Genomic DNA, 26,538 nt, shown 5'->3' with positions numbered 1-26,538 from the left:
TTAAGCATGGGAGAGTTTATTTATGTCTGATGGAGGAGAGGGGAGAATGAATATGAATGTGAATGAATATTAATTTATTTCTTGAGACAGGATCTTACTGTGTAGCCTAGGCTATGCTAAAGCTCCTGCAGGTGTAGAGATTACAAACTTGCATTTACTGCATCCAGTTAGAATGTGTGATTACTCTAACTAATTCATTTTAGTTGCAACACAGGGCACCATGAAAAGCAATAGGATGTAACTCAGGAAGGAAGGTGCAGCCGCCCTGTTCAAAGGGATTAGTTCTCTCTGGGAGACATTCAATTTATAGAGTATCATAATAGTTCCCATTAAGAAAATATTTAGAAAGAAACTTCCGTTGTAATGAACTAGAAAATTTTATTTCTTTTTAAAATTATGTACAACTCATGTAAAATTATTTTAAAAATTCTTTTTTAATAGTATTGTTGATTTATTCTTAACTCTAAAGGCGGTCCTCATAGGTTAGTGCCTCTTTCAAAAAGAGTAACTGCACTGAGGTTTAACACTGGGTGACAAAACACTCTCACGCTGCAAAAGTGATGACAGAAATATGTTAGTATTGTAACAATTAAAACTTGACCTAATATTGAGAGAGTGGTTAATAAAAACATTTTCTAAACTTTATTTCTGAAATATTTCACCTTAGCATGTAATCAACATTTCAATAAGATACCTAATCTAGAGAGTAGTTTAATTTCCCAGTAACCCTACTGACTTTGATGGCTTTTTCAAATCTTTTTCTATTCTGACACTAGTTAACACACTGGATTATTGCGAAAGGAAAACCATTTTCTACCAAGAAAACCAAAGCTTAATGGAAAACAGAGGTTCCTCAAAGGATGATGTACAGTAGTTTATAAGAGGGCACCCTGGTAGAGTTTGCCCTGTGTCCCGAGAGAAGTAAGAAGTGGAGCATGGTTGGGACAGGATCTAGGTGGCTTTATGTACTATCTTCACTAGCCAAACAGGTGGCCCTGGGGGAAAATGGGGAGGGTAACAAAAGGAAACATTTTGTGGTTCCCACTAGGATCTTAGCTTTTAAAACTCTCTAGGTAATGCTGAAGAAGCTCCTTTTAATGGAAGCTTTTAAAAAAAATTGTCTCCTTCCTTCCTTTTCTCCTTCCTTCCTTCCTTCCTTCTCTCCCCTCTTCCATTCCTCCCTCGGTCTCTTCTTTTTTTTTTTTTTTTTTTTTTTAACACATGAATGCCATGTCAGTTGGTGTGGAGGTCACAGGACATCTTGTGGGAGTTCTCTACCATATGGGTTCCAGAGATTAAACTCAGGCCATGAAGCTTGGTGGCAAGCATCTTTACCTAGTGAGCTGTCTCACTAGCTCCAGTTAAAAGATTTTTAAAAGCTGAGTTTAGTGTGATAGCCACGAGAATGCCCTTCTTTATGTAAGATCACATCACTAGACATCTCAGACTGAATGCTTTATAGTTGATTTACCTACTGTGTGTTGAAGAAATTATCTCATGAATTGTAGGATATGCTTAGAGATAGCTCTCTATTGTTGTATTAACAAAAAGAATGATATAATGAACAAGAGAACAACTTAAGTTGTAAAATACTTTCGAGTTTATATCTATACTTATATATGTTATCTATTACATTTATAGTATTTCACCATTAGAGGCTGTGTTCTCCATGTCTATGAAGATCTGTTATTTAAAATTCTCTTCTTCTCCACTCTGTGTGTGTGCCTGTGCGCATGTACACATATATATGTTTCTAATTTATTTTTTGAAAATTAAAAAGTTTACTTCAAGTGTAGAGATTCCTTTCCTCCCTTTTTGCTGTGGACCCACTTGTCTTTATTTCATGTGAACTCTGCAGCATTTGAAGCATGAAGGTATTTTCCCAAGAGAGTTTTTATTTAGCCCAGGGTGATGTAAAGAGCAACAATCTGTCAGTCTGGTGGAGCTTGGTAACAAGTCAAATAAACTTTTCATATTGTACATTAATAGAAATGTTAATGCTAGTAGGAAACCCCCCTTTACTCCCTAGAGAGAAGAGAGACTATTGGGTCAGAGGCAGTTTTCTTGCTTTGGGTTCTTGTAACAAACCCAGCTGCTAGCTGAATGCCAGCCTCATCATTTGCATAGGTCCTAGTACAGTTATTACAGGTAAATCAACTATTACCTCTTTTTCTTTATTAGCTAGTATATAGATGTTTTTTCATATAATTATTTAAAACTTTACAAAAATTAAATTTAAAATTTTGATAAACTTTTTTGGTGGGCAGGTTTGGGGGGATAGGGTCTTACTCTGTAGCCATGGTTAGCCTGGAACAAAGAACTTCATTCACTCTTCTATGATACCCAAGTACTGAGATTAAGCACTTGTGTGTGCCACAAGGCCCAGTGTGAAAGCATATGTTTTAATATATAACTCTTGAAAAATATGCCCCCGTTGGATTATATAGTCAGAGATCATCTTTTTTTAAAGTTTTTCTTTTTATTGAAAATTAATTTTTTCCAATAATATATTCTGATCAATTTCTCCTCTTCCAATTCCTCTTCCTTCCAGATCTTCAGTCTTAGCACCCAACACATTTTGCCATTCTCTCCTTTGCTAGTTTGAGAGCTTAAGAGACCGTGTGTCATGCCCTAGGTGTGCCTTGTTACCTAGTAGGTACTTGGTAAATTCTGTTATTTAATGACTTGCCTTTGATAGTGATCAGTTTCATTGCTCTGCTTATTTTTTGTTTCTATAGTTTTTCACTCAAACACGCAACTGTAAGTCTTTTCTAATATAATTGACCTCTGTAATTCTTTTAAAATTGGTCATACATGTATGTGGGAAGACTCTTTTAAGTGTTGCTATGTATAGGAGAAGATTTCTAAATTTTGAGACTTCTAACAAAAGACAGATGAGACAGGTTTACTTAATACACAGTCTAAAGAAAGAAGCAGGGAAACATTTTATTTTCCCTTTGAGGAGTCCTGTAGCAGGAAGTGGTATGTTTGAATGGTGGTACACCAAGGGGAACTCAACAGGCCCAAGTTCAGATTTCTTGGAATCTCAGTTTTCAGAAATGGGGATCTATGTTTTTTTTCCTCCAGGCCTAGGAAAAGACTCTAATCAGGTTTCTCAGACACTCTAATGCTGTGTCTCTTTTATATAGTTTCTCATGTTGTGGTGACCCCTACCATAAAATCATTTCATTGGTACTCATAACTGTAATTTTGCTTCTGTTGTGAATCATAACATAAACATCTGATACTTAGGCAATACGATATGCGACTCCTGTGCAAGGGTTGTTCTCCCCACAAAACGTACACCAAGGGGTTGTGACCCACAGGTTGAGAACTGCTGCTCTAGCTAACATGGCCTACTTTAGAAGGTTAGAGGAACTTTTTAAAGGCTGTTTCAGGAGAAGGAAGAAGGCTAGAGAGACTTTCTACATCTGTTTTCTCAAAGCCAGGATAGAACATAGCATGCCTTGAAGCGTATCAGAGGAAGGAAGTCTGCCCTTCTCAGCTAACTCTGAGGCATTGAAAAGAGTGAAAACATTTCTAAAATCTAATTATTTAGATACTCACAGTCATACTTAAACTTACTTTTATGAGAATATAGTAATGTTGTAAAGAATTACTTGAGGTATTTACATGCTAGCATGAACATGCGTACATTGAGTAATTGGTGAATTACTAAAGTTTGAAATACCATGTTCAGAGAACTAAGCATGAATTGGTATCCAAAGGAGGACCTGGCAATTATTTGAGTAGAATCTGACATTAGTTTTCATTTACTGGAAAACAGTAATTCAGTGGATGAATTTTCATGTATAAACTCTGCTTTGGGTAAAAGATCCCTTGGGCAGCAGATACAGTGAATTAGCAGTAGAACCTAAGAATAAATATTACTTCCTAAAATAAGTAAAACTTTGATACTTTGTCTTAAAATTTAATCTTTTCTCTGCATTACAGTTGTCAGATAGACTAGATTCTCTTTGATAATCTAGAACTTGGATTTCCACATTAAAGTGAAAGTGAAAACATTCTTTTTTTTCTAGTAGCTGACACCTAACACATCTTTATCATAACCTGTGAAAACAGTACAAGGGCACTCCAGGTAGGTGCCTCCAGTCTTCCCCAGTGTCTGTCTTAGGTGCATGGTGGTTGGACTCAATAAACTTAGTTTTATATCAGTACTTTCAGAATGGCTGCATAAACTCATAATTTTCTTAGTAATTGGCAAAGTGTTTGGAAGTGTAGGAATTCTCTGACCAATTTTTAGGATGGGGGGATTATTTTATTGGTCAAATGAAGGTTAGGATAGCTAAGAATGAGTAAAATCAATTGAAAGATGATTTTCTAAAAACAAGTAGAGCCAACTTTAGTAATTTCTTTTATACTGCTTTATTTGCTTGTTATAGAAATGTTAATTTTAAATTTTAAAATTTTCAGGTAACTTCGATTTTTACACCTATAACAGCTGAAATAACAAGTCTTGATTCAGAGAATATAGATGAAATTTTAAGTAAGTATCTTGATTTTTTTAAAATGTTTTTTATCAAATAATTTATAAATAAAATCACAATAAAATTTTAGTTATCTACAGTAGTTAATAAGCTGGCATTCTGGCTCATTTCACTGAGTTTATAGAAGTACTTTAGGTTTTGATTATTAGTACAATTCTTAAAATGTACTATTTCCTAGGTTGTAAAGCTTTTAACTTTTTGTTTGTCTTGGTGTAGATACTCTTCCTGACAATGCATGAGGTGGCCTTTTTTAAGGCCCTGTAGTTTACATTTTACATTATTAAATATTAAGAGCCATAGAGAGGAGCCTAGAGGTTTTTTTATTCATTTAAATTAAATGACTTATTTTCCAATATCTTTTTAATAACCAATTAAGTTCAGTAATTGTTATGTTGAATGTATTATTTGTTGACAGTGTGATTACAGATAGAATTAACTTGGAATATTCCGATTTTTGCAGATACTAAAGGAAAGGTCATGATGGTTGATATGGTGGGTGATTATAACAAAGGAGATTTTAAAATATATGTAGTGTCCATAAATTCTTTCATTTAAAAAAAAAATACCTGAAAGCAAACAAACAAAAAGCCATGCCACTGTTTTACAGATGCTTGACTCCCCAAGTATTAGAGATAAAGAGGAATTAAAAGGCATTAATTACCTATATTATTTTATGTTCATAGAGCTTTAAATGTCAAAAGAATCTCTCCCTACCCATGAGCTCTCTAGAGTAGTATCTGTATACCAGGTATCAGAAAGACACAGAGGGCTTATTAAAACCTGTGCAGCTTGGGCAGCTCCCCAGTTCTTGGCAGAAGCTGCCAGACCGCACCTGATTTGCATTTCTTTAAGTTCCTGGGTGAAGCTGGAGCTTCTTGTACAGAAACCAGTTTATGAATCACAGCCTGAGTGAACGGGCAAATCAGCCAAAGAGGGGAAAGGGAAAGGGAAACAGGCTTGAAGTCTGCACTGTGCTCGTCCCTCTCACCTTCCAGATTCTGGAACATCTGTGTATTAGTTTCATGGTGTTGGAAGAGTTTTCAGTTTCTAAGGAGTTGGGTTTAATCAAAAGAAGTAGTACTATGTCTTTCTCAAGTCTTCACATCCTAAGAGATTTTGTGTGACAGAGTATTAAGTGTTAGGAACCAGGAAAAGGAGATTTATAATGCTACAAGGTAGACTTCTAAGAATGAGAAGTAACTAACTGTTCAGATCTCTTCAGTGAAAGATGATTCTCCTTGCAGAGCTAGTTCCCAGTTTCTGTGTGTATGGAATATTTAAAAATGGATTAGTAAGCTCAGGACCATCCCACTTTATGAGACTGGATTGCTTAGAAGGTGACATGACTGATCAAGATTTGATTTCTTGTTTGCCCTGTACTCATTTGAGACCCAGTGAAAGTATATCTTATAAATGAGGGTATAGAGAAAGTGTTAAGTTATATTTAAGCCAACCTTGTCCTCCTCATGTATGGCTTTCTGGGTGAGAGGTAACTGTTATTGTAGATCTTTAATTGTCCATTTATAAATGGGAAAAGATCATGATGAAAATTGTATCTTTAAATATGTCACATAGACACAAATAACTTTGGTTTGTTTTTTAATTTCAGATAATGCTGATGTTGCTTTAGTAAATTTTTATGCTGACTGGTAAGTAAGCTTGTTTTAGTTTTGGGGCTGGTTTCCTTCCTCCTCTTTCCTTTCACCTTTCCTTACTTCCTTTTCTGTTTTCCCTATACATGAGAAGAAAACATAGGTTGGAAATTAGGATTTAGGTGTGGCAAGTTTATAAGAATAATGTTGATATTTTTGAACTTACACAGTTTTTTGAGGAGGCCCGTAGTTCTTTCTCTGAATCCTGTCTTCTGTCTTTATATGGTTCCCTGGGATCATTTTCCTTTTTTCCGCTTCAGGTTGATTATCCCTTATCTGAAGTGCTTTGGCTCAGAAGTGATTCATTTTTGGAACATGTACATAGACTTTTAGCAGTTGAGTGTCTCTAATTCAAAAATCCAAATCTGAAACTGTTTATCATTTGTAGTTTCAGACTTTGGAATTAGAACTGTTCAACTTAGATACTGTTTTGTTTTTAATCTGCTTGTGCCCTACCAAACTGACTTTGAGGGCAGAGGCAGTGTCTTCCCAGGATTCCCAGGATCTAAAACATGATGCTTAAGTCTGCTAAAGAATGTGTGATGGAGACAGGAAGAAGGAAGAATTTACTGGCCAGTAATTTGAAACCCTGGCATTATTGTTTTAACCACTCCTTAACAGGCTCATTGCCTGCCAGCTGCCACCAGCCTGCTTTGGGCAGCTGTGGTCCTGTAGTTTCCTGTGAGTCTCCTCCTTGGTTTTCTGTGCCTCTACTCTTATGTATTTCCATAATATTCTCTGCAGCATAAGGCAGAGTTTATGTATTATGTATTTATATATTTTATATTATGTAGTTTTACAATGTTTTCTGCGATATAAGGCAGATTTCTTCTCAACAGTACAGATTGAGTTTATACTGTACCTTACACTTCTCCAATCTTTGGGTGAAAATTTAAGCCCCCTGGCTTAACCTAGAAGGTCCCTCATGATTTTCTTATTTGCTTGTTTGCATCTTTTGCTTCGTTCTCCTTTCATATTGTGCTCTTCACAGCCAGCTCTTTTCAAGTTCTGTGAAAATGTGTATTCTTATACTGTTCACCATCTTCCCAGCCTGGATGGATCACTTCTTGTTCTCACATATTTCTTTACTTGTTAGCCATCTTTCAAATCATAGATTAAGTGCCACTTCTTCCAGTCATCTTCATTTATCAATATTGCTACCCTTTCTCTCAAATCAGACTAGGAAACCTTATATAGTGTCCAGTTTGTAATAATTCAACATGTGACTTAATTTAATTTTACTATTATATAAAAATATGTACATTCAATAGAAACTGGACTATAAATTGTGACCTCTGCCTGGGCTAGTGACATGCACTATGTATTTCCTCTGTGGGGGGGCTGTGGTGGTAAGGTCTAGTTCCCAGACAGACAAGTGATCATGAGGGTGAAAAACTGATACTCTGCACTGTGCTGTTTCTGAGATGTACTGTTTGAAGGGCAGGTATAGTTAATGCATTTTTGCCTTAAGATGTTTTCAGTTCACATTAGATGTATTTCCCACAGCCCCAGTCTTACCTAGCTGTAGCCCTACATATGCAGCAATCGAGTTGGTGATGCCCAAATACTATCTTTGCTTCATGGAGATAGTTAAAGTACAGTTATGATAACTATGATGACTTAAAGTACAGTTATGATAAGTCATCCTCAAGCACTTTGCATAATACATGCCTCCTGCTAAGTGCGTAACAGTGTCTCCTGAGTGATTGTGTGGAAGCATGATACTGGTTTATTTAAAGAACTTTAATAAAAAGCTGAAGATACACAGAAAAATACCGTTTATAAAATGTATAATGGAGGTCTCATTTTTCAAGATAATTAGGATTAGTACTAGTCATAAAGTTTGGTAGAAGATTATCTACTCCATACTTCCAGATACGGAGACTGAAATCCAGAGGAATAAAGTACTTTTCCTGGATAACCTGATCCGATTGTAGCACAGGGCAAACTAGAATGTAGTGTTCTTGACTGAAGAATTCTGTTTATTAAGAGAAAACAGAATTGTATGTGCTGCTAACTTTGTTTCAAAATATGAGGTGGAAATATGGACTAGTGGCAGTTATTTGAGAAAGCATACTACCCAAGGAATGTCATCCACTATTTTTCTTTTTTAATTAATTAATTTTTTATTAATTACAGTTTATTCACTTTCTATCCCAGTTGTGGCCCCCTCCCTTATCCCCTCCTAATCCTACCTTCCCTCCTTCGTCCTCTCCCAATCTCACCCTCCCTTCCTCATCTCCTCCCATGTCCCTCCCCAAGTCCATTGATAGGGGAGGTCCTCCTCCCCTTCCCTCTGACCCTAGCCTATCAGGTCTCATCAGGACTGGCTGCATTGTCTTTCTCTGTGGCCTGATAAGGTTGCTTTCCCATCAGGGGGAGGTAATCAAAGAGCCAGCCACTGGATTTATGCCAGAAATAGTCCCTGTTCCCTTTACTAGGGAACCCACTTGGGAGACTGAGCTGCCATGGGCTATATTTGTGCTATTTAATGGTGAATTAATGCTCCTTTTCAACTGTGAAAACTTGAGTAATTTGCTGATAGGCTTACTGTCTTTGCTTTCATAAGCTAGACTATTCTTTCTGTCTGGAAGATGGTCCTCTTATGTAGCTGCCTAGAACTACTACAATGCCTCAGAGTCATAAACCACAGTAGGTGCTTAGTAATGCTGTAAATATGGCAAGGGCTACATTATTTTTCTAAGACTCAGGATTGCCCTGCAGGTAGCTATTGTAATCCCCATTTTAGATAAGGAAGTAGTGGTTCAGAAAGGCCATCTGTTAGTAAGTGGAAGATCTGGGATTTATATTCAGGTATGTTTAAATCTAAAACATATTTCGCTCCCACTAGATCATAATAGTAAATGATCCCAAAGTGTCTCTGCCAGACTTTTACCTCTTTAGTTGATTTGCTAAGGATTGTTTAAGCCCTACATTGGAGATTGCGTTCAGAAGACCATGAGAGTCTTTTAATGGCTCTATTGCTTTTGTTGTGTCACTTGTGTAAATGTAGCATTTACCTGCATATGAGGTGCAGTGATACTATAATTGAACTGCTATTTCACCTTTCCATTTAAATTTTTAGTATTTAAACTGATATCATTTTAAACATGAATTTGTTTAAAACTTAACTGGATAGCAAAACTGGACAGTCCTGAGAGGAACTTGTGATGTGAGTCTTTCTTTGCTCCTGGGCCAGATGCCTTCTCTCAATTTTCTAGGAGCCACATCCAAAGTTTTCAGAACCATAATCAGATCCTGCCTTTGCCTTCCCCCACCCTCTACCTAGGCTATTTCTAGACATTTTAGGTACTCTCAGACCTGGGTTTCCAGCTGCTCTAGTTCTTGAATTTATCAGCTTGCTCATCTAACAGACATCTATTGAAAACCTATTAGAATATGTAAGTCAAATAAGACAGTCTTTGATGTCCACAGACCTTTCCTACCTATCCCAGACGGGATTTTTAAGATGCTAAAGAGGAAAGAACCACTTGAAAGCAGGAGTCTGAAGATACAGATTGTGTTTCCTTGATATATTCTAGGACATCTCCTTAGGAAGTCAGTAGGCTCGAGAGAGATATAAAAAGAAATAGGAAGGAGGTGTAATTCTGCATCCTTTCACATATTCCTTACTGGATTATTGCTAATATCAGCTTATGCATCAATTAGAATTTATGTGCTTCTTCAAGAAAATGACTTGGTGCATAAGGGTTCTAACAACTGCAGTACCAGTTACAGTGTATTACCATAGTCTCCTCAATACCTTTTCCCACGACATGTCCATTTTCCCCGGCTGGTTGTATGTGTACACTGTATCTTCTTCTTTCCCTCAGTTTCCTTTATCATGCATAGTATGTGTTTCTGAAGCAGTTGGCCTAATGGGGGCAGTAAGGATTACAAGTACCAATTTCCAGGAATAGTGTGTCCATTGTGGCCCACTTGTAAATAGGTGGGGGGTGGGATGGTCAGCAAGTCTTTAGGAATTTAAACATTTGCTTCGGGACATAGTAAATTTATAAAGTCCTGTTTTAATGTGGGGATATATTTTGAAGTGAAAACACTAATTATATGCCATATATATTCTTTTAGAGGAGCTGTTTTATTTAGTACATTAACTGTGTCAAAGATTGATGGAGTAGCCAGGTGGATTGATCTAGCATTTGCAATAAGCTAAGAGTTCCATAAATATGGACTTATGTTCAGAGAAAGTTGATTTCTTCTGTAAACACACAGGTCTTAGCAGTGTAGGTTAGAGGGTATCCTGTGGTTTTGTAGTTACATGCACCATAACACTGCCAGTTAATCATAAGGCAAAACAGTGGACCAACTGGATACTTTACACAGTATTGAATTAGAGAGTAGTCTTTGAATATAGTCTTTGAAGTTGTTTTTATTTCATTCACTGCAGACATCAGAATCATGATTAAATGGAATGTGTGATTGTCTCACAAGCTTTTTATTGTACATACACTAAACATCAGTGAGTGATAACTAAAGTAAGATCCTGTGCCTTCTGTGCTTCCCTGCTAATCGGTGTGTTTGTCTGTGTGTAGGTGTCGTTTCAGCCAGATGTTGCATCCAATTTTTGAGGAAGCATCTGATGTCATTAAAGAAGAATATCCAGATAAAAATCAAGTAGTGTTTGCCAGAGTTGATTGTGATCAGCACTGTAAGTAACTAAGTAGGAAGTCTGGAAGAAATTGTCCTCATTCCCTCCTCTGCACATGTATACACCTTTTCCACCTCTTTTTCAAATGCTCTGATTTAAGTAAAGATGAAATCTAAAAGGGTCTAGAACCTAGAATAAATTTCTAATATTTCATTTTTTATATCTTTTTAACAATTTTGTGTTGCCTATGTAAAAGATACTTGTGGGCTTTCTTGTTTTGTTTTGTTTTTAATTAAAATACAGCAGGTCAAATATATAGGTAGCAAATCATAACTGACTACATTTTCTACCAAAGCAAATACCAAAATCAGTAAATAAAGTTGAACTATAGTTTTGGAAGACAAATGAAGATTTTTGTTAATCTGAGAAGCAAGCAAAATATCATAATATTCAATTTAAATAAGAGTAAAATTCTATAGAAACATGGTACTCAGTTCAAAGAAGACAGTGTCTTACTTGTGTTTCTCTTATTTGTCTTATTTTTGTTTTTCTGTTTGTTATTTTAAAGATTCTGTTAAGACTGGTTTTGTGTTTGAAGTGTAATTAGCTGCAGTTACTATAATAATTATTGAATTATTTAAAAAACCTTTAATCTCTGTAAAATATGTTCTCTTGTATTTTGTTTTTCCGTGGAATGCACTTTGTGAAATCTCTGGTTTTTAATCTGAATAGTGTTTTCTAAGCTGAACTAGTGGGCTAGCAGACAATGCTTCCTCCCAAGTACCCTACTTGCTGTGCCCTGCCTTCCCTTTCCAGAGGACCGAGTTGAGCTTGGCAGGCCTTGTGTTGGGGTCTTAGCTGTTTCATCAGTAGTATTGTAAGTGCCACCAGTCAGCACTTTCTCTTTTTCTTTTTCTTGATGCTCCAGTTGTAGAGACATTACAACTTACTAATCCCTATATGTCATACATTTGGCAGTTTCTAGAAGACAATTCATTAAAAGCTTGTTTGCATTGAGTTCTTGGTAAGATACTGTATACAAAGCTCCCTCCCTGATATTTGACCTACTGATTGCAGTTATTCTGCTTCTGAAGACCTGGTTGTCTGTCTGTCTGTCTCGCTCTCTACATTTTTCCAGGTAAAGAAACAGCAATAAAGTGGCTTAACTGGTGTTGCACAGCTTAGTGTACATTAATCCTGATTTGACTGAACGCCTCCACAAAGCAGCTTTCTTCTTTTCCATTCCATTCAGAGAGCATTGTAAGGATTTACTGGCACTGCGCAATGCTTTGGAGAAAAGCATTTTCTAACAGCATATCATTTCGAAATATTATAAACCATACACAATATTATTGTCTGTTAGGATTCATAGATGGATTAAATAAAGAGGACAATAAAAAATTGTAGATATGAGCATAGACAATGTCTCCATACTGCTTTCTGGGGTGCTTTCCTCCTACCCTTTCACTGACAGAGAGCATGGCATGCTTTCTGTGGGCTCAGCATTCAGATCTTTTTATTCTTTTTGTATTTAATTAGATGTTACAGTGCAAATACAAGCCTTTGAGTCCCTACCAGCACTGAATTTGAACCATGCTTTCATGCTTGCAGTCATGGGGGAGAGAATTAGTCATTTCTGTCACTGAACCAACTATGTTCATCATTTATGCTATCTTTTAAACAGATAACGTCTAAAATAAATCTCACATTATTGTAAGTTTCGTGTTATCAAGGAAGGTAGCCATAGTTCAGGTGTTTTTAATCCACCATTGTTTATGAGTGGAAGTTACATCTGCAGTGTTAGGTCCTCCCTAATAGTTTCCTCATTTGGGCAACTTTTTCCTGTTACGAAATGATCGTGTGGTGATTTATTCACTCTTGTGATCTATTCATCTTTTCAGGGTTTTCCTTTATTTTGTAAGATGCTCTGTATTCTTCCTAGTTTGTATTGGAAAAGTTCTGAGCTGAGAGAGTATGAGGAATTCTATGGTCTGAAGAGAAGTACCTGTTGGTCAGAACACTCTCTGCGAGGCTTGCTTTCTGTAATAAGATATTATTAAGATACAATTGGCATGTGAACCCCAGATTCAAATGGAACAGTTGTGTAAGCTTTGATATGAGCTTACACCATGGTCCACAACCAAGATTCTTGCCATCCCTTCAAGTTTTCATTATGCTTTTAATGTACTGTCTATCCTAGCTACTCACACCTTTAGCAGATCTCTTTCTGGGTCATTTTCTAGAGTTTTATGCCATAGAGTAGGTATGTTCCTCCTCTTCCTCCTCTTCTTTCTCCTCCTCCTCTTTTTCTATTTCCTTCTCCTCCTGCCCTTCCTCTTCCTCTTTTCTCTTTTGTTAGCTTTGTTATTTTAAGATTATTCCATATTGTACAATGTTACTAATGATTTTAAGGATTTTTTTTTTTTTTTTTTTTTTTTTTTTTTTTTTTTTTTTTTTTTTTTGTGGTTTTTGAGACACTGTGTATTCCCTGACTGGCCTTGAAACTCATAGATATCCTCGGCCTCTGCCGTTGGAGTACTGGGATTAAAGATACACACCACTATGCCTGGTTCATTTGTTTTTACTATTCAGTGATATTCTCTTGTGGGATTATAGTACTGATCTTGAGAATGTTTTCATGTGTTCACATGACAGTTGAATATCTTTGATAAAGTATCTATTAAAATTATACACATTTTTGTTGGATTATTTTCTTACAATGTTTATGAGTTTACATGAGTCTTAATCCTTTTTAAAATGCACCGTTTGCAAATATTTTCCCCCGTTCTATTCAGTAACTTTAAAAAAAATTGGACAGAATTCTTAAAACATACAATTGCCAACTGGACAGTGCTTCTGTGGAGCTCCAGTAGTGTTACATTATGTTTGCATTGTTTTTTTACCCAGTCTCTAGATCTGTATGTCTTTTCTTATCTTGTGAAACTGAAATGCTGTAGCTATAAAATAGCTATGTCTTATTTCTCCTAACCCTCAGCCCTTGCAAGCTGCCATTCTACTTTTCATTTCTAGAATATGACCAATCTAGATATCTACTGCAGTTTGTCTTTTTACTTTGTTGTGTCTTCATACATAGTTTTTTTTTTTCTCAGTCTTATTGTAGTCCAATTTATCTCTTTTTTGCCCATGTTTTAGGTGTCATAACTAAAATTAAAGCAAACCCAATGTCAGTACGCTCTCTTATACTTTAATAGCCCTCCAGTCTTAGGCCTTACATTTATGTCTTTGGTACTCTTGACTTATTCTTTATGTATGGAGTAAAATAAGAGTCTACTGTTTTGTACATTTTGTGCATATAAGATATTTAGACTGTCTGGAACCATTTGTTGAAGAGACCTTCCTAATCCAGTTAGATGGTATTGACGTCCTTATAAAACAGCAGTATGGTGTATGTATTGTTTACTTCCAGGTTCTCTATTCTGTACCATTCTGTACCAATAAAACTGTCACACAATTTTATTGCAGCTCTGCGATAAGCTTTCAAATATGGAAATGTGAGGCTTCAGGATTACCTTTTGTTGTTATTTTCAAGTTTTTATTACACTTATTTGTTTATTTTTTTTAATGTGTTGTCCATGCCACAGCATGCATGTTGAGGTCAGAGGACAACTTGGGATAGTTTCTCCTTCTACTATGTGAGTCCTGGGGATCAAACTCAAGTTGCAGGCTTGATTACAATCACCTTTATCTTACTGCCTTCTCCACTTTTTGCACAGATTTTTAAAGTAAAAATATAATTATTGCCTTTCCCCCTTCTCTTTCCACCCTCTGTCCCCATTAGTGGTCTCTTTTCTTTAATTTTTATTGTTACCAATATATGTACATAAACATTTAAGTACAACCTGCTGAGTGTTTAGAGTTGTTTGTAGATGATTTTAGGGTTGAACATTTGATGTTGAATAACCACTAAGGAAGACTAATTTTTCTCTCATTAATTGTTTGAAGTCCTTTGTTTAAGGAGTGGGGTCCCATGAGCATCCTCTTTCTGTGTTAGTGTGTCTTATTGCTATTGTCATTGTTTAGGGCTTGTTCAGGCAGTCATATTGTTGGAGTAGCAGATGTAGCCTTCTTGTTTCTAGGAAATGATCTTACAGCAGGCTTCCCAGTCCCTTTCTCTTAATATCTTTCTGCCTCATCTTCCCCTGAGCTTTGGGTTTAAGAGTTGTGTTGTAGCTATAACCATTGCCCTTTGGTTTCTTTCTTTGTTTGAGAGAGGATCTTTATCAAGTAGCCCAGGCTAGTCTTGAAGTTAAAATCATCCAACTTAAATCTACAAGATGCTGTACTTGTAGACCTGTCGCATCCCACCTAGCTTAAGTGTCTTTTGAAGGGTATATGTTCTGAATTTTATAGTTTAATTTTATTTTATGTGCACTAGTGTGAAGGTATCAGATCCCTTGGAATCGGCTGATGTTTGAAGACAGTTGTGAGCTGCATGTGGGTGCTGGGAATTGAACTTGGGTCCTTTGGAGGAGCAGACAGTGCTCTTAACCACTGAGCCATCCCTCCAGCCCTCATGTTCTGAATTTTAAAATATCTTTTAGATTTATTTTCTGAGTATGAACGTTTTGCCTGCCTGTATGTATGTATATACACCATGTGTATGCATGGTTCTTGTAGGAATTGGAAGACAGAGTCAGAACTTCTGGCACAGTAGTTAGTTAGGGCTGTCTTAGACCACCATGTAGGTAGTGGGAACTTAACTCAGGTCCTCTGCAAGAGAAATAAGTGCTTTAACCACCGAGCCATCCTTCTGATCCCATGCTCTTAATTTTGATGAAGTCCTTACTAATTTTTAATGGATTATACTTTGGATTTTGTACCTAAGAAGTCTATTCCTTTCCCAATACTGCATGCTTTTTCTGCCATGTTTTCTTCAATAAATTTCATAATATGAAGTCTTCTATTTATACACACTGTTCATTTAAAGTTAGTCTTTGTATGTGAAGGATATGAGTTAAAATATATAAATGGTTTGTTGTTGTATGCAGTCATAAATTAGATCTGTCATTACTTGTTGGTGGAAAACTGTCCCTTTTTTCACTAACTGCCTTAGCACGTTTTCTTGAAATGAATTGGGCTTGTACTTATGGCTCCATTTCTGCCTCTCAAGTGCTGGGATTAAAGATGTGCACAACCACCATCTGGCTTTTTAAAAAATGTACTTATTTATGTATTTTTGTAATGTATGAGTCCTCTGTCTACATGCTCATGTATGACAGAAGAGGGCAGCAGATCCCATGTGGGTGCTGGAAATTGAACTCAGGACCTCTGAAACAACAGCTCTTAACCTCTGAGCCATCTCTCCAGCCTCTTTTATTTTATAAACTACATTAAAATATTTTATTTTTAGATTGATTGTGTGTGTTTTACTTTGCTAATTTTGCTCTACTACCAACACTGAACTGTCAAAATTGAAAACCAATACTGAGCTCTCCACAGTGCACTCTAATTGGATTTTACCAGCCCTTCCACTGATGTCCAGGCTAAAGCATTTAGATCTTGGGTCTTCTGGCTTTAAACAAACAAACAAACAAAACTTTATTTTTCAGAACCTAGGTAATTCCAAGGAATATTAGTTATGTAATTTGTAGAATATTTTTCAATTTGGTTTTGTCTAGGTTCCATCCCAACCCCAGGCTTTGCACACCTTTTATGAGATGTACTTTTTGTTTTGTTTTGGTTTGGATTTTTGGTTTTCGAGCTAGGATGTGTGTGTGTGTGTGTCTGTGTCTGTGTGTCTGTGTGTGTCTGTGGGTAGCCTTGGCTGTCCTGGAACTTACAGAGATCTTCCTGCCTCTGCCTCCAGAGTTCAGGGATTAAATATGTGCACCACCACTTCCTGCCATGAATGTATTCTTAACTATGTCTTAGTTTTTGATACTGTTATAAATTGCTTTAGCTTTTAGATTTTAATTTGCATTTTTGTTGTTGAAGTTGACATGTGTATATTGCTGTGTGTGTTGGAATTTAATTCCAGCAATTTTATATAGAGGTTGTATAGCTTTCTAGTGAAAATGACTGCTCTACACAAATAAAGTCAGTTTTCCTTCCTGTGGCCACTATTTCCTAACCATAGTCTGTCTACACAAGGTCATGTACTTGTTGCTTTGGGGTTAATTTTGTGGGGTTAGAGGACCCATTTCCTAGCAAGGTAGCAAGGAATCAAGATACCCTTACTCTGCCTGTCTCATTCGATTAGTCACCTGCTAGGTATTGTCTGCTCTGGCCTGGATGGTGCTTCCTCCCTCTGTCCTGCTCTGATTCAGCTGCATCAGTGGGCCCTCTCATACAGAGTCATAGTGGTAGGTGTTGGAGAAGCTCCTGTGAGATTTTTCTAGTTAAATTAATTGCTGAGCTGGTTCATTGAGTACTCATGCGTATTTCAGCTTGTTTTTACATGTATTTCCTCAGCTATGGTCACCACAGACTTCTGAGTTAGCTAGTAGTGTTTATTCAACAAGAACTTACATTCCTGTTTCCTGTAATGACATGTGACAAGTTCTAGAGAAACAGCAACAAGCTGAAATAGAAATAGCACACTTGTATGCTGTGATTTCTCTGAAGGAGTGGTATTAAATATTGTGGTACATTTATTAATAAGTATAGCTTACTCAGATGGGGTAGGGATGTCTTCTGAGGATAGAATACAAAACCTGAAGGAAGAGTACTTTTGTTGTAAGCTCGAACTGTAGTGCTGGGGGATGGGTAAGATCTCACTGTGGTGTGGCAGGTATGCTATAGGTGAGATAGCTCTGAGCCAGAAGCTTACATAGTCCCATTTGGGGAATTTTTTGTAAATGTTATGTTATAATATTTTAGTCAGTCCACTTTAAGAATTGATGCTGAGGTGAGACTATAAAGTGGAGAAACCACAGAATTACAAGACAATATAAAAATGCAATGCCACTTAAACAAATAAAGCATCAAACAGCATTTTAAAGAAGTTCCTTTGGGAGGCACTGCACCTACTTGTCCCTTAAAACAGGTTGAGAAGTCTTCTTTAGAAGTTGCCATTTTGTTGGTTTATTTGGAAAATTCACTCAGTGCATATTTCTAGGAGTCTTACTTGGTTTGCTACCTGCATGTCCTTCTGTCTCCTCTGCTACCTGCTGCTATCTCAGGCATCTTTCTGCTCTGTCTTTGCCTCATGTTATATACCCTTCTTAGTAAGGATATTGTATGAAAGGTTCAGTTTGGTATAGAGAGCTTGGGAAGTAGAGTAGTTCCACGTCCTCTAGATTCCACCTAGAAGAATCCAGTTCCGCCCTGCCGGTGCTTCTGTTTCAAGATATGAGTTGACCATACTCTTGGTTAGCTTCCCTCTGTTTTCCTAATCACACAGCGAAGGGTAGTAGATGAGGCTGGGTTTCATCAGGAAGCTTACGAACTGTTCAAGTTTTATTGATGGTCCAATGAAAAGCTTACACTTCACCTCTTAAGCTCCTAATATACATATTGTAGGGTATGGATGAACTGTAAGAACAGGGAAAGAAAAAGGAAAACAAAGTCACAGCTGCTAGCAAAGAGATGAAAATTGAGCTCAGTCCCAGCCATTTCTGTCCCAAGCTGATAAAAGAGCAGGATGTCAGGTCTTGTTTTTGTCATTATTCTGACAGTTGCCCTCTTCTTTGTGTAGAGGGCTTGGGAAAACTACATCTTTAATCAGTATACATGCTATTGTTTATCCCTTAGGTGGGGTGGCAACAATCTCAGCTTCTTATATTATGTATGAGGGACATGGTTTTGGTGTCTATGCTAACTGTTAGGGACCTTAAGGCTCATCTAAGAGTTTACCTATGGGAGTAGTATTGGAAGTAGTTATATTAACATGCTGATAACAATGGCAATGATAAAAGATAAGGCCACATATGGTGGCATTTACATTCAAACTCAGCATTTGGAAGGCAAAGGCAGATGAGTCTCTGTGGGTTCAAAGTCACCCCATGTTGTTTATTGGTCTACATCAGGAATTCCAGGCCAGCCTAGGATACATGGCAAGACATTGCCTCAATAAATAAGTAAAATGTGAGCCCTGTAAGATATGGGCCTTATCTCTGTAGTGTTCTTTCTCAGCACTGGTACCTAGTAGCTATAGTTGTTCACTTATAGTTATGGAATAGATGAGTAGATGATTGACTGCCAACCAATAGCTGGCATCCAACAGATACACTGTTTAGTTCTTTAAATAGATTATCTCAGTTCCACAGAAATACAGAAATACAGAAAATATTCTGTATTTCTCCAAATCTAACTCTTCATTGATCATAAGGAACACTTTTATCTCCACGTGCAGAAATTAGTGTGTATCTTACGAGGAAAGAAAATTAACTCAGAATCTCTTGTGACTCACTTGCCAACTGAGTCAGCTTTTACGTGTTTCCATGTAGTGACTGACTACACATATTGAGGGTATTGCCAGTGCTCTTTGTTAAGGAATTGTTACTCAGCTCTTTCTACAAGTTTCTGCAAGGTACTGAAACCCAGCCGAAAAGTATTAAGCCTGCACTTTCCTGTTCAACCGTCCTGAGAATTTGCTTTGTTCTCAATTGAAATATGTCACTGCTAGTTAAGTAGGTTTTATTCAAGGTTAGCAAAATAGAAACTAAAATATTAATAGTGATTTTTCTATAGAGGCTAGTAGTGGTTAATAGTGGTGGCTGGATTACAAGTGATTTTTTTTTTTTTCTTTTTTGGTTTTTCAAGACAGGGTTTCTCTGTGTAGCCTTGGCTGTCCTAGACTCGCTTTGTAGACCAGGCTGGCCTCAAACTCACAAAGATCTGCCTGCCCCTGCCTCCCCAAGTGCTGGGATAAAAGGCATTTGCCACCATGCCAGCAAATTTTTTTAGTTTACTTTCCAAAAGTTTATGTCATACATGCGTATTTTATATGTGCACATATGTACTTGGGTGCACATACTTCAGACATACCCTTGTCTCCACTCTGGAACATGATCACATTCATCTATTTGAGAGTGGGAATTCACTATTACAAATAGAATTTACCATTCTGATGGCAATGCTGCCTTGAATCTGGAAGGTCCAGTCTGCCCCTCGTGGGACCAGGTTCTCTGCTGACCTCCAGTGGCTAGAGTGTGTATGGCATTAAGCATGGATGCTCATGTCTGTTGGTCAGTTGCTGCAGAACCATCCAACCTTCCATTAGCATTTTTTTTTTGTAAAGTTCTTTGTCCTTAATTAAACAGTGTTCTGCCATGTACCTGAGTTACTCTTATCTGTCTTCAGTGACTTGAGCCTTCTGTATCTGAAAATAGAAGCTTTCATTACAGCTGTACATAAGTCCTGCGTAAGGAACACAAAAATATGATTGGCTCGTGTGTTGGTCATAGTAAAAATAGTTGAGAAATGAACAACTATAAAGAAAGCAGTCACTTATAATCCACCCACCAATATTAATGGTTTCTAGCCGCTACATGGCTAGAAACTGTTTGAGTCTTGCTGGCTTTCTGCATTACTCAGGGAAGCCTGACCTCTAAGCTTCAAGGTCACTTTTAACTTTTCTGTTTAGTTTTATCTTGATCATGTGCCTTAGGGAGGATTTTGTTTTAGGGGACCATGGTTTGAGAATAGGAAGAAAGTGGAAACAGCAGTAGTCTTTCCCCCGGATTTTGAACAGTGAAAGCTTTCTGTTGAAACTGTCTGCCTCCGTGGACTGACTCTGGATAATAATTGTTGGCCATACATGAGACAAGAGCTTGACACATCTGTGCCATTTGGAAACTTACTGGCTGTGAGTGTGGCAGGTAGGAAGAACCCATCAAGAAAAAGTTAGTGACCACTGAAGCAAAGTACATACTAATTTTCTAATCAGGAAGCTGTTAACCTTCTGAAATTTCTAATTCCTCTGACATCCATTTTAACATTTGATCTATCCATTTAATTTTAAAAAACACACATTTATTATACCCCTTAAGTCATTCCTTGTTACATTGTCAAAATGTCATGCTGTAATTACCTTAAAATAACTTTGGCCAAAGCTTATAAAAACTCACCTTTGTATCTGAAATTATTTATCAATGTAATTTTAAGGGTTTTGCTTCTTAATAATTAAAAGTTACCCATTGTTCAGCATACCTGCTGCCATGATGTTTGAAAATGAATTCACTGACTAGTTTCCTAATAGTCTTCAGATATTGGTTAAATTTTTTCTTCATATCTAGATTTGGTTTTGTTCTTTTTGAGACAGGGTTTCTCTGTGTAACAGAGCCCTAACTGTCCTGGACTTTCTTCATAGACTGAGCTGGCCTTGAACTCACAGAGATATGCCTGCCTCTGAGTGCTGGGATTAAAGGCATGTGCCACTGTGCCCGGCTCCATATCTAGAGTTTTAAGTCAGCCTCCCAGTTATGATGACTGAATATGGAAACAGACTCTTGCCACTTGTACCAGGAGTGCTGCAGTTGTTGTTTGTAGTGCTTCTGTAACTGCTGGGTGAATATTTTGAAGGGCTAACCTCATAGCTATCTGGTCAGCTATCACAAACAGGATAGCATTCAAACGCTGTTAATAGAACTTCAGACTCTCGGAGTCTCTGTGATCTTACTCTACTCTGCTGTGTAAGGATTTTTTTTTTTTAGGTGTTCAGTTTTCATTACACTCTTTGATTTATCAGAGTTAGAAAGTTAAAAGGAAAAAGCTGGAGGGACCAAGTGTGCACATGAAATTTGGTTGGATAGATAGAAGTTGGGGAAAATTTAGGAGGCGTTGGGGCAGAGGGGTGAAAATGATCAAAATACATTGCATGAAGTTCTCAAAGAATTAAAGTGTTGTTTTTTTTTTTTAAAAAAAAAAAGTGGAAAGCATTGAATTGCCTCTAGTAGTATTGTTTACTGTCCACTTTCAAACTGATTCTTGGATTGCAAAAGAAAAAATAAATACTTCTGTTAGACTAGTCATACTGTGTTAGACATGTCCAATGCCCTTTCTGCCAAATCCTTTAAGAGTAAGATGGAGATATGTTGACACTTTGCTGGAAGCTTAGACACTCGCTTAATTTAACCTTATTTACCTTGACTATATACTTCAGTTTTACATTATAGGTTATTTGTAGGACTTGATATTTTGAGTTGAAACGTTGAGGGTTTGTTTTTGTTTTGCCAATATGGTTGACAAAATTTCATCTGGTAGTTTAATCAATAACTTTCTGATTACAGCTGAGCATGCTTTTATGTTTATTGACCATCTGTGCTTCATAAATTGAACAATATCTTTAGCTCACTTTTTTTTTTTTGATGGTCATTTTTTTAAGCTATGGAACTCATTTCTTTTTTAATTTTTTTAAAATTTTTAAAATATTTTTATTATTATTTTTTTATTCTTTTTTAATTTATTTTTTTTATAAATTACAGTTTATTCACTTTGTATCCCCTCTGCAACCCCCTCCCTCATCTCCTCCCATGCCCCTTCCCAAGTCCACTGATAGGGGAGGTCCTCCTCCCCTTCCCTCTAGCCTATCAGGTCTCATAAGGACTGGCTGCACTGTCTTCCTCTGTGGCCTGGTAAGGCTGCTCCCCATTCAGGGGGAGGTAATAAAAAAGCCAGCCAGTGAGTTCATGTCGGAGATAGCCCCTGGTCCCCTTTGGGACTCTTGGGAGCCCATTTGGACACTGAGCTGCCATGGGCGATATCTGAGAAGGGTTTGTATGTTATCTCTATGAATGGTCCTTGGTTGGAGTATCAGTCTCAGAAAAGACCCCTGGGCCCAGATTTCTTGGTTCTGTTGCTCTCCTTGTGTAACTTCTGTCTCGTCTCTTCCAGGTCTTCCTATCTCTCCTTCTTTGATAAGATTCCCTTCACTCTGCCCAATGTTTGGCTGTGAGTCTCAGCATCTCCTTCAATTTCTTGCTGGGGAGTCTTTCAGAGGCCCTCTGTGGTAGGCTCCTGTCCTGTTGCCTGTTTTCTCCCTCTTCTGATGTCCATCCCGTTTGCCTTTCTGAGTGAGGATTGAACATCTTACTGAGGGTCCTCCTCCTTGCTTAGCTTCTTTAGGTGTACAGATTTTAGTATGTTTATCCTATATTATATGTCTGATATCCAATTATAAGTGAGTATATACCATGTGTGTCTTTCTGCTTCCGGGATACCTCACTCAGGATGATCTTTTCTTGTTTCCACCATTTGCCTGCAAATTTCACTTTATTATTATTTATTACAATTTATTCACTTTGTATTCCAGCTGTAGCTCCCTTTCTCTTCCCCTCCCATCCCCCCTCCCTCCTCACCATGCCCCTCCCCTAGTCCCTCTCCCCATGTCCCTCCCCCAGTCCACTGATAGGGGAGGTCCTCCTCTCCTGCTATCTAACCCTAGCCTATCAGCTCTCATCAGGGCTGTCTGGATCCTCTTTCTCTATGGCCTAGTTAGGCCACCTCACCAGGGTAAGGTGATCAAAGAGCCAGCCCCTGAGTCCATGTCAGAGACAGCCCCTGCTCTCCTTACTAGGGAACACACATAGAGACTGAGCTGCCTGTGGCTTACATCTGATCAGGGGGTCTAGGACCTCTCTATGCAGGGTCCTTGGTTGATTCATCAGCCTATACAGGATCCCCTGAGCCCAGATTTTTTGGCTCTGTTGGTCTCCTTGTAGAGCTCCTATCCTCTTCAGGTGTTTAAATCTTCCCCCTTCTTTCATAAGATTCCTTGCACTCTGCCCAAAGTTTGGCTTATGAGTCTCAGCATCTGCTTTGATACTCTGCTGGGTAGAGTCTTTCAGAGGCCCTCTGTGGAAGGCTGCTGGTCTGCTTCCTATCTTCTAGTTTCGATGTCTATCTTGTTTGCCCCTTGAATAAGGGTTAGGCCCTTTTCCTAGGGTCCTCATTGTTGTTTAGCTTCTTTAGGACTATAGGTTGTAGTATGTTTAGCCTATATTATTTGTCTAATATCCACTTATAAGTGAGTATATACCCAGTGTGTCTTTTTGCTTCTGGGTTACCTCACTCAGAATGATCTTTTCTAGTTCCATCCATTTGCCTGCAAAGTTCATGATTTCCTTGTTTTTAATTCCTGAGTAGTACTCCATTGTATAAATGCAACACAATTTCTGTTGAGGGACATTTGTGTTGAGGGACATTTAATATAGGTTGTTTCTAGATTCTGGCTATACAAATAAAGCTGCTATGAACATAGTTGAGCAAATGTCCTTATTGAATGGTGGGGCATCTTTTGAATATGTGCCCAGGAGTGATATAGCTGGTGCTTGAGGTAGCACTTTTCCTAATTTTCTGAGAAAGTGCCAGATTGATTTTCCAAGTAGTTGTACAAGGAGATTACATTCCCACCAGCAATGAAGGAGAGTTCCCCTTTCTCCACAACCTCTCCAGCATGTGTCATCCCCTGAGATTTTGATCTTAGCCATTCTGCTGGGTGTAAGGTGAAATCTCAGGGTCATTTTGATTTGCATTTCCCAAATGACTAAAGAGGTTGAATATTCTTTGTTTCTCTGCCATTCAATATTCCTCTGTTGAGAATTCTCTGAACCCCATATTTTAATTGGATTACTTCATTTGTTGGTTTTTGTTGTTGGTGGTGGTAGGGTTTTTTTAATCAATATGATCATTTGTTTCTTGTATACATTACAGGTATCTTTGTTCTAGTGTGTCATAAAAAACCATGATCTTTTTTTATTTTTATTTTTTAAATTTTATTTATTAGTATACAACATTCTGTCTGCATGTACACCTGCATACCAGAAGAGGGCACTAGATCTCACTATAGAGGGTTGTGAGCCATGATGTGGTAAGTGGGAATTGAACTCAGTATCTCTAGAAGAGCAGTCAATGCTCTTAACCTCTGAGCCATCTTTCCGTCGTGAGATCTTGACAGGTATGATGGTACATGCAAGCAGGTGGATCAGATATCCTGGAGTACATAGCAAATTTGAGGCCAGCCTAGGTTACATAGTGAGACCCTGTCAAAAAATAAAAGCAAAAATTCATGGTCTTCAATATCTATAAGTACTGTCTTGTCTGTATGTGACTCCAGAATCTATCAGAACTCTTGGCAGTGTGATCCTGATTCAGGGTTACAGGCTCTTTGCCTGACTGAACATTTTCTCCTAAGCACCCTGAGGCTAGAGAAGCCTTCCTCTGTCTTTCTGCTGCCTGCTTCCCCCCAACAACTTCTTCTCAGGTTCCTGTGTTGCCCTGGTGCTCAGTAAGTGCCCTTTGTGGTTATGGCTTTGTGTCTCAGGGCCCTCCCAGGCTCCTCTGCCTGTTGGCTATGGCTTTCTGGCTTCTGCCTCTTTTGCTTTTTTGCAGGAGTAGCATGAATGCTAAACTGCAACTGCAGGTTTAATTTCCAAAAGGAAACCTCTAGGGAAGAATGTAGCTGTGTTCTTGCCTCATCTAGAAAGGAGCTTTTCTTTGGGGGACGTTGTAGTTCATTTAGTTATGTGGCTTTCCTGGTTTCCTATTCCTTTAAAACTGTACTTAAAAAAAGAAGTCTAATTTTTGTTATCATGAAGCAGTTTAGATGCCTGCTACCTACTGTCCTGCATGGCAGTAAAGCGCCTACCTTAGATTGGTAGGCTTGTTCTTTAAAGTGTGAATATGCCCCTGCCAGCTCTACGCAGACACCTTTATTCCTCTCTCAATAATCAGCAGGAACGCTTAATCAGATTAAGGAAGCCATTCTCTTCTATTTCTGAAGTGTGAATGGATATTGAATTTTATTGAATGGTTTTCTGCTCATTTTGAGGTAATGCAGTTTTTATTTTTTTAGCATTGAGAATTACTTTAACTGATTTTAAAATAGTAATCTAAACTGATGTGCTAGGCTAAGTACTTCTTGATTGAGGAATACTCTTAAATGTATACAGTGCTAAATCAAGTTTGTTAGTTTGTTTGATAATTTTGCATCTGTTCTTAAATAAGGTTACTGTGTACTTCTTTTCTCTTCCTCTAATGCCCTTGTCCATTTTCCTAAACATAGCTTGGAAACATCATAAATGAATTGAGAAGTGTTTTTTTCTTTTTGTGTTCGCTGGAATAATTTAAGTGACATTTCTGGTTCCTTAGACCTTTTCTGGTATTTGTTAACTGGAATTGATGAGGAATGAAGTTTTATTTGTATGTGTATGTTGCGTACAGATAATTTTAGGACCATTTATATGTTTGATTTCTTGTAGGTTCAGTTAAGTTGTTTTTCCTGGAAACTTTTCCATGTTATTTAAGTCTTTATACTTATTGGCATTAAGTAAGTCATTGATAATAGCCATCAGAATAAAGATCTCCAAAAACACTGTTGAAAAAGGAGAATATGTTCAGTGCTAAAATGGTCACCTACGTATGTAAGGGCCTGGTTCTATTTGTAACACTGCAAACAAACTGAGTTTTTAAAAATTGATTGTTACTTCCAATTCAGTTGTTGCTGAATCACCTCAGTTTTGTATATTCCTGAGAGTTAATAAATAGCAATGTTTTTATGGTATATGACATTCTTTGAAGTATAGATAGCCAGATGCTCACTAATGAATGCACAGCTGCTCATGGTTGTGCATATTCCACACCCTGTTTTCAAAACTTAGAACATCATCATTTGCTGTTGTTACCTTGATTACAAAAGCCTCTGGATTTATTCCTCCTGAGTGTGATTGTGTTCTCTGATGAACATTTTTTAGTATCTCCCTGACTACTAGGTTATTCTGGTCTCTGGTAATAGTCAATTATACTCTGTTTCTAAAATCAGACCTTTTTTTTTTTTTTTTTTTTTTTTTTTTTTTTTTTTTTTTTTTTT

General features: G+C 37.5%; 1 protein-coding gene across 1 annotated transcript in view; it reads left to right on the top strand.

The window, feature by feature from the left end:
• Window positions 1-26,538, top strand: part of Erp44 (endoplasmic reticulum protein 44) — a 90,847-nt gene that overhangs the window by 29,681 nt on the left and 34,628 nt on the right. Inside the window, exons 2-4 of the mRNA XM_055605323.1 lie at window positions 4,435-4,507; window positions 6,118-6,157; window positions 10,714-10,829. Of these exons, the coding sequence (XP_055461298.1) occupies window positions 4,435-4,507; window positions 6,118-6,157; window positions 10,714-10,829 (229 nt within the window). The remainder of the gene's footprint in view (window positions 1-4,434; window positions 4,508-6,117; window positions 6,158-10,713; window positions 10,830-26,538) is intronic.

This window comes from Psammomys obesus, unplaced genomic scaffold (assembly GCF_907164565.1).
Source record: "Psammomys obesus unplaced genomic scaffold, mPsaObe1.curated_primary_1811, whole genome shotgun sequence".
NCBI lineage: Eukaryota > Metazoa > Chordata > Mammalia > Rodentia > Muridae > Psammomys > Psammomys obesus.
Note: the sequence above shows the minus strand (reverse complement) of the source record. Positions and strands in the feature narration are given on the sequence as shown.